We start from the raw sequence: 8,231 nt of genomic DNA, 5'->3' as shown, positions 1-8,231 counted from the left end.
TCTCCTCTCTAAAAGAGTTAATGAAAGATTAGAACTATCTGTTCCTTCAGTGCGTGGTAGAATTTTGCAAAATCATTTGGCCTGGTTTTGTGTCATTTTCATGGAGGGAGGTGAGATTTTTAACTACATATTCAAGTTTCTTTAATGATCATACATCTCAAATTTTTTGCTTGTACTTGAGTGAGTTTTGGGAAGGTATTTTTTTAAGAATAGTACTCATCCTGTGAAGGTTTTCTTTCTTCCCTTCTCCCTTCCTTCCTTCCTTCTGCCCTCCTTCCTTTCTTTTTATTTAAGAGAGAGAGAGAGAGAGAGAGAGAGCACGAGTGGGGGGGAGGGGCAAAGGGAGAAAGAGAGAGAGAATCCCAAGCAGGCCCCATGCTCAGCACAGAGCCTGACATGGGGCTGGATCTCATGACCCCGGGATCATGACCAGCGCTGAAACCAAGAGTTGGACGCTCAACCAACCAAGCCACCCAGTCACTCCCTGTGAAGGTTTCCAAATGTATTGTCGTAAGGTGTATACTTTTTTGGAGTTTGTTTGTAGCATTCTCTATTTAGAACAACATTTCTGCGGTGCAAGTAGTTTTGCCCCTTGTTGCCTTAACATACTTACCTGTGCGGACTCTCGTTTTCGTGATCAGTAGTCAAATGGGAGCTTTGTCCATTTTATTAGTCATTTCTTAGAACTAACTTCTGGTTTTGCTAATCCTGTCTACTGTGTATGTCTCTCCTATTTCATTATTTCTTTTTTTTTTTTTTAATTTTTTTTTTTAAGGTTTTCATTTATTTCTAGGAGAGAGAGAGAGACAGCGTGAGCAGGGGAGGGTCAGAGAGAGAGGGAGATACAGACTCTGAAATAGGCTCCAGGCTCTGAGCTGGCAGTCAGCACAGAGCCCGACGCGGGGCTTGAACCCACGAACCGCGAGATCATGACCTAAGCGGAAGTCGGACGCTTAACCGACTAAGCCACCCAGGCGCCCCGCCTATTTCATTATTTCTGCTTTTGTCTTTGTTATTTCCTTCCTTCTACTGCCTGTAGGATTATTCTGTTGTTCTTTTTGAGGCTTGAGTTTAACTGCTTAAATGAAAGTCTCCTTATTCATTAAAGGAAGGAGTTGGACTGACTAACCTGTCCGCTTCCGGGACTCTGTGCCTCCTTGTGATGGTGCATGAGGCTCCCTTAAGCCTCAGGGGTTGGCGGGGAGGCCACTTCCTAGCCCGGATGTCTGAGAAGGAAGAAGGATTGGGGGTGCTGGGGGAGGGAAGTTGGGCATGTGGGAATATGAGCCAGCTCTCCTGGTGGCTTCCTGCCTTCCCGCGTTAGTTCCCACAGCTTGTCCAGAGCCTCGAGGTTCTACAGGGTCATGGAAACAGGAAGCACGGTGGTGCTCAGGGCTGGCTAGTGGGGTTAGGGTGCCTGGTTCCCTTGGGAAAGGAGCTGCCCAGACCTGCAGGAGGGCTGGGGGGACAGGGTGAGGAAAGCGCTTCCAGCCTTCCTCCTCGTCTCCTGAGCCCAGTTCTCGCACCCTCCAGCTTCTTCCAGAATGGAATTTCCCTGGTGGGGCCAGTTCTGACTCCAGGCTGGGACCTGTGGCCTATCGCTGGGCCTGGCTCCTTCCTGGGAAGGGGAGGGGAGCACATAAGAACTCAGCCTGTGACTCCAGGTCACTGGGCTCTGGCTGGGTCCCAGGTTCTCCTGGAGGGAACACATCCCCCTGCCCCGTGAAGGGTCTCTCAAGGCCAGAGATGCCTGGTGGTGGCCTCCCCGGGCCATGCTTTGACCAGGGATAGAGCGCTCTTCTGAGTTCCTTCTCCCCTGGCACTCCACATGTGCATCTGTGACTCTGGCTGCTGTCTCTTTGTGAGTCAGATGAGAGAGGGAGCTGGTGGCTGGTGAGCAGAGAAGTGAGGGGATCGATGGGACAGAGTGTTGATAGGGTGCCGGAGCAGTGTGGAGCCTCAAGAGAAAGCGGCTCTGAACATCGGATGGGCAGAGCATTGCTGAGCTAAGGAATAGTGGGGCGTCTTCTCGAGCCATTTTCCACAGGCCATCTGACAACAGTGGGCACGAGCCCCTGCTGCTGGCCTTCGAGAAGCCTTCCTCCCTGGGCCCCAGAGTCTGCCTGTGCCTCCTGCTTTAAAGCCGCCCCCATCCATGGCTTCCTTCAGGTGGCTCCACAAGACACCGGGGGTGGCTGGTACCTTAATTTCATCCCAGGTGTCAACATTTGTTGCCTGATGGTGACTCCTGGAAAGCAGTGGTTAATTAGCCACATCCGCCAGCGCTGGGGAAGGAAGGGAGGCTCGCCAAGGCCCATGGCAGTGTTCTGCCTGCCCCACTGGACTAGAATTCAACCCTACTATGGTTTTGTGAAATTCATGCTAAGGTTGGAAAAGTTGCCAACCCCAAGGCCTTGTGGGTAATGGAATCCATCCTGTTATATTTTATTTATGTATTTATGTATTTATTTATTAAGTGTCTATTTATTTATTTTTGAGAGAGAGAGAGAAAGAGAACACAAGCAGGGGAGGGGCAGAGAGAGAGAGAGAGAGGGAGACACAGAATCCAAAATAGGCTCCAGGCTCTGAGCTGTAAGCACAGAGCCGCACTCAGGATTCAAACCCATGAACTGTGACATCATGACCTGAGCCCAAGTCAGGCACTTAACCGACTGAGCCTCCCAGGCACCCCCTGTTATATTTTAAATTGCAAACCTGAGTCCCTTTGGTTTGGGGTAACGGGGAGGAGGGGGGATAGAGTGCTGCCTGCCGGCCCGTGGAGGCCTGGGGTGGGCTCCTTTCCATCAGGCGTCAGAACCATATCCGAGCCCTTGCTCTGGACAGCAGCTGCCCAGTGATGGGGTAGCATTTCCCCACTGCGGGTGTTTCCCTTCTGGGGTCTGCACTGGTGGCCTGGGTCCTCCCACGACGGCCCAGCCCTCACGCCACCCCCGCCCGGCCTCCCTCTGGAACAGCCTGACAACCTGCTTTCAACCCACCTCCTTTCCCACTGGTTATGATGCCCATCTGCCCGGAGTTTTCCAGAAGACTAATTTTATTATTTCCTCAGTAAAAGTGGTTCTTCAAATGCATTTAAGTAAGATATAGTAGAATTTTCATGTAAGTAAATTCACATATTAGGAAATATCTCGGTTTCTGCCTCAAAACGCTGTGGCCATTCCACCTTGTGGAGGTGGTCTCTGAACTGCTCACCTGTCCTCAGACCTGACCTTGACCTTGACCTTGTTGAATCTGCCTCCCCGCAGAGGCCTTCCTTGACTGTTCACTCTGTCACAGCCCTTCCCTGTCACCTCTACTGTGCTTTCTTTCACTCGTCAAGTGAAAGTAATTGGTCTGTTTACATGTGATGGTATCGTTCCTTCCGTGTGGGCTCCTGGAGGGCAGGAGCTTTGTCCCATTCACTGGGTCTCCTCCCACCCCCAGACTGGGGCCCGGTGCATGCTGCGATTTCCACTCTGCCTGGACTCTAGCACTGGCATCTCGTTCTGGCCCACCACTCTCAGCTAGAAGCCTATCAATCCCTGTCCCCCTTATTGGAAACATTCTAAATCAATGGCTGGTGAGTTTGAGTTTCCCCCAAAGAGTCACTACCAGGGAGAGGCACCGGCCATGGCTCTCCAGCCCTGTGGCAGATGGACCCAGGGGCCTCTGTTAGAGACAATGGTCTTCCTCTCTCGCTGAGCCAGGAATGGCCGTTCCTTCCAGATGACCTCAGGGGCCACAGGCTTGGAGAATGGTGGCGACACCCGCGTTCCCACACAGCAGCAGCCCTTTTGCCCTTAGGCCCTCTCCCAGGCCTGGACTCAGCTGGGTCCCCTCAGGGGTGCTCTCAAGGGGCCCGTCCTCAGATTCCTGGGTCAGAGAGTTCCCAGGATAGGACAGGTCCTAGCTGGCCCCAGGCTGCTCCTGGAATTTCCCATTTCCTGGAAGGAGGATGGAGGTCGTGTTCCTTGACACTTTTGCAGGAGATAAAGGGAACCAGCCTGGGGAACTATCTGGGTTTCTGGGTGTTCAGATCTCTGGTCACCAGGAGAGCTGGCTGCCCTCTTTGCAGGCGTCTCTGGACCCGCCATCCTGGCCAGTTGCTTTTTTCCCATGATGCAGTGCCTCTGATGCTTAAGCTTTGCTAGAAGGTTCTCTCCTCTCTCCCCGGCCAGGAGAAATCACTCTCTGTGAAACCCCTGTCCATGGAGGCTGGTGTGAGCACTGCACGTAGCTGCAAATGCTGGCCCGAGTCCCTTTTGTCTCTCCCCAGCCCTGATGTCCTTGTTTTCTCCTGCATTACAGCCACCTGGTCTTTGTCTTACCCTGCCGCCACTGAATCTCAGCATCCCCTCCAGCAACCCACAGATGTTTGCTCCACCACACTCTGTGGCTCCGTGTGCCTTCCCTGACAGTGTTCCCCCAGTCCTGTCGCCCTCCACCCAGGGCTTGTCAAACCAGACCTGTGATCAGAAGGTCAGGCTTTAGGGGCTAACCATGGTCAGTGGGACCCTACATCCCCAACGTGCCCCCTCTCTCCATTGCAGAAAGCCAAGCAGGGCAGATGTGGTTCTGGCCCCTCATCTCTCACGCTGCTGGGATGCACGCTGCCAGTCATGGGGCCTCCTCCCTCGAAAGCTGTCCCGGTTTCCCCACTGTTAGCTGCTCTCTTAGCTGGCCGAACAGTAAGTTGGAGGGGTCAGCTCCCTGGCCCTGTGCCCCCAGGTCTGACCCATCAGATGACACCCCCCAATACCCAAGTCTCCTTTAGTTAGGTTGGAGCTTCCTAACCATGTCCCACGGTGGCACGGAGGTACCTCCTCCTGGGGGGAGGTGTGGCCTCACTGTGGCTGGAAGAGAGCAGCCTGGCAGCCCAGCTGCCCCTCTAAAGACCTCAGGTCCCAGGGCCTCAGGACAGCCTCTGGCTTCCGACTCCGGCCAATCAGATGCTCTGGTTTAAAGTGGGACCTCCCTCTGGGAGAACGGAGAACGAAAGAAATGCAACCAACACAATTTGCTCAAGTGACATATTTCAATATAATCTCTAAAACTCTATGAATTGAACAGATAAAATACCTCTGGGCTATTTTGTTACAAAATATTTGCCATTTGGATTAGTTGCTGGGTGCAGCCACCCTGCCTTTCCCTAGAGAGGTTTCTCTCCAGCGGGGTGAAGGGGCGTATGCAGGGAGGAGGGGTGCAGCAAGAAGGTATGTACAGCAGAGCACAGGGACAGATGGACGGACGGTTACCAGGGAAGCCTATTGACACAAAGAGACATTCTGGCAGGCTGTGGGGAAACAGGTGCAGTGGGGGGTGGGGGGGTCAAGGATCTCAGGGGTCAAGGGCCCAGGGCTGATCAATATGTGTGCCTTCGGAGGCAAGCAGACTTTCAGCTCAGGCTGCCAAGGCAGGGTCTTGCTCCAGGTCTGGGGTGGGACTTGCCCGAAACCATGTGGGAAAAGGAGTTGTATTTCCCATTCCTGATTCTGGAGTTGGGGCCCCATGGATAAAATTGAGAAAGGGGCCCAGATCCCCTAATATAAGGCCTAGAGAGTTGATAAAGTGGGTCCGCCCTGGGGTAAGGGGGCACATATGCGGGACGCTGGGTCTGGGGTCCCAGTCACCCCTCCACTGCGCCCGCTACCTTGGGAGCCAGGGGAGCCCAAGCGCATCTCCAGCTGGGCTCTACTGGGAGGACTGGAGGCCCTGACTTGGCTGCTCCCATGAGAGGAGCAGAGGGGGCTTACCCCAGGTCTTTGGGGATGAGGCTCTGGGGACAGGGACAGCGGTGGATCCCAGCTTTAGCCTGTTGGCTGATCAGGGGAGGGCTGTTATAGGCAATGGGAACTCTTGCTTCCCCAACAGTGGGGGAAGCCCAGCTGCACCCCGCCTTGGGCCAGCAGGGATTAAAAGCTCCCCATTGCTCGGGCTTGGTTCCATGTGCTGCTGACCCCCGGCTGGCCTGCCTCCTAGGCCAGGCCTCCCAGTGCTGCCGCCACAGTGACGGGGGGAAGCCTCTATCTGGAGAAGGGGCCCTGAGATGCCTGAGCATCAGGGTCCTCAAAGACAGGCTCCAGGCACATGCCAGCCCTGAGGCTGCTCCTGACCTGGAAGGTCAAGGCTGCGGCAGAGGCGGGGGAGGGGCCAGAGTTGGCGCGTCCATCAACAGGGAGGCGGGCGCTGTCAATGAGCGGGTGACAAGGGGGCCTGATGGCTGAGACTGTGTCCCTTCCCAGCAGCTCCTGGCTCTCATGGTTCTCACCCCATGAACACGCTTAGCCACCTCACAGCCCCGCTTCCTCCCTGCGCCCCACTGTATTTACCCCTCCCTTCCAGCACGGCTTATCATCTGAGGTTCACCCACTCCCTCCTGAGTCCCCCACTCCTGCTGCCTAGGCCTGCACTTTTGAAGGGGGATCCCTGCCTTGGCCAAGGGCACCAGACTGAATCCTTGTGTCCCATCAGTCAGCCACTCTGTTCCGAAACTGTGGACTGGAGCCACCTGTTATAGGCGAGACCCAGGAGAGGGGCCAGGACAACAAAGATGGGGGACATCAGCTGGGCAGCCACCGTGGGAGGAGGTGGCAAATTGGTCACAAGTTATGGAAACCAGGCTGACAAAGACACAGCCAGAAATAAACTCACGGGGTGACATCATACTGACGTCTGGGTGACCGCACACACACACACACACACACACACACACACACACAAAACTAGGTCATCTGGAGACTCCGGGAGTGGGGGAGGACTCTGTGCCTCCTGGCTGGCTCAGGGCACTCCCTTTAGTGCATGGGGTAGGTGTCAGGGAGAAGCAGATTCACTTTAGACCTGCCCAATATTCACTCCATCCCTTGGCGTGCTTTGATAACGAGCTCCAAGTGGGACGGATCTTAACGAAGGACAGCAATGAGCTCTTGGCACAGGACTGGAGAGTCCAGCCTGGTTTGGGACAGAATTTCCCGAAAGAGCTGGGACTGGGGAAGGCCGTGCTGCCGCCCCAGCCCTTTGGGGCCGGGCTGCCTGGGCTCCATGGGGCCTCATACAGGCTGACTTGGGAGGTCAGCGAGCCCAGCTTGGCTCTCCTTTGCAATTCAGAAGGTGTAGGGGTCTTTTAGCCACTCCCACTGGAGGCAGGTCTGGCATCTTCTGGGGGGAGGCCGGGGGTCTGGGATTTAAAGGCTGAAGGGCTGGTTTGGGATGGCAGCAGGGGGCATGCGAGCACCTCTGGACCACCTGCTCTTCTCACTGCCCCCCCCACCCCACCCCATGTGTGCGAAACTCTCCTGGAGGCCACGGAAGTCATTCAAGAGGGAGCCCAGATGTGGGTCCAAATTCTACTTCTGTTGGCTCATATTGTCCCTGGGCAAATCACTGCCCCTTCTCCCCGGTTTTGCTTCCACATTGGGAGAACTTGCATGTATTTAAGTCCACGCCGTGTGCACTTTGCATTCTGGATCATATCTGGGGCTAGAAACCCAAGAAACCCTTTTAAAAGTTGCATTTTATGGATAGAGGACCTCACGACTCCATGGCTCTGCTGACTTGATCTTAAGAGAGCTGAAAGTGGTCCCCTTTCCCTCTTCACCTTTCTCAAAACTTTCCTGAAGTCTGAGCAGCCCTGGGCGGGCAGGGCCCAGCTCCTGAGAAAGCAGGAGAAGGCCCTGGAAGGAGGGGGAGGGTGTGACCAAACTCCTGAGAGTGCTGGGCTTCGGGGTGCAGCAGAGAAAGCCTCCCAGCCCCTTGAACACTCCCACCTGGCCTGGGGCCCGGGGCCCAACACACTCAGGGCTCAGAAGCTGGTTAGGCCTTCAGCTCCTGCTTTCTTCAGTCCATGGTCCAAGCGGCCAGAGGGATGGCAGTAGGAAGAAGGGGCCTGGACGTGCCTGGCTGTGTGGGGCCCCAGGACAGTGAGGTGGTGTCTTCAGATTAGGGGGAAGGGGTGCTCAACGGAGTGCGGGGAGCATGGCTGGGTGAGGCAAACCCAGGTGCCGGGGATTGGGATTCTCTTTCCAAAATAATGGTGATTGGTGACCAGGAGTGCATCGTGCCAGGGCGTGGGGAGCAGCAAGCGAAGGGGGTGTGGGGGCTGCTGGGTGCAGCTGAGGGACCCCCGATGGCTAGCCCTCCCAGGACAACAGCGGGGGACAGGGCGGTCAGAGTCTACACCAGGCTCCTGGAGCCGCTAGAGTAGCGGCGCCGGTGCAGCAGAGAGCCGGGTGGGC

At 55.4% G+C, this 8,231-nt stretch overlaps 1 protein-coding gene across 1 annotated transcript in view; it reads right to left on the bottom strand.

Annotated features, from left to right (window-relative positions):
- Window positions 1–5,749: 5,749 nt before the first annotated feature.
- IQSEC3 (IQ motif and Sec7 domain ArfGEF 3) overlaps window positions 5,750–8,231 on the bottom strand; it is a 109,661-nt gene continuing 107,179 nt past the window's right edge. Inside the window, 2 exon segments of the mRNA XM_077759026.1 lie at window positions 5,750–5,776; window positions 6,114–6,186. Coding sequence (XP_077615152.1) covers window positions 5,750–5,776; window positions 6,114–6,186 — 100 coding nt within the window.

This window comes from Crocuta crocuta, unplaced genomic scaffold, assembly GCF_008692635.1.
Source record: "Crocuta crocuta isolate KB4526 unplaced genomic scaffold, BGI_CrCroc_1.0 scaffold72, whole genome shotgun sequence".
Classification (NCBI taxonomy): domain Eukaryota; kingdom Metazoa; phylum Chordata; class Mammalia; order Carnivora; family Hyaenidae; genus Crocuta; species Crocuta crocuta.
The sequence above is the reverse complement of the archived record's forward strand: the minus strand, read 5'-3'. Positions and strand labels throughout refer to the sequence as shown.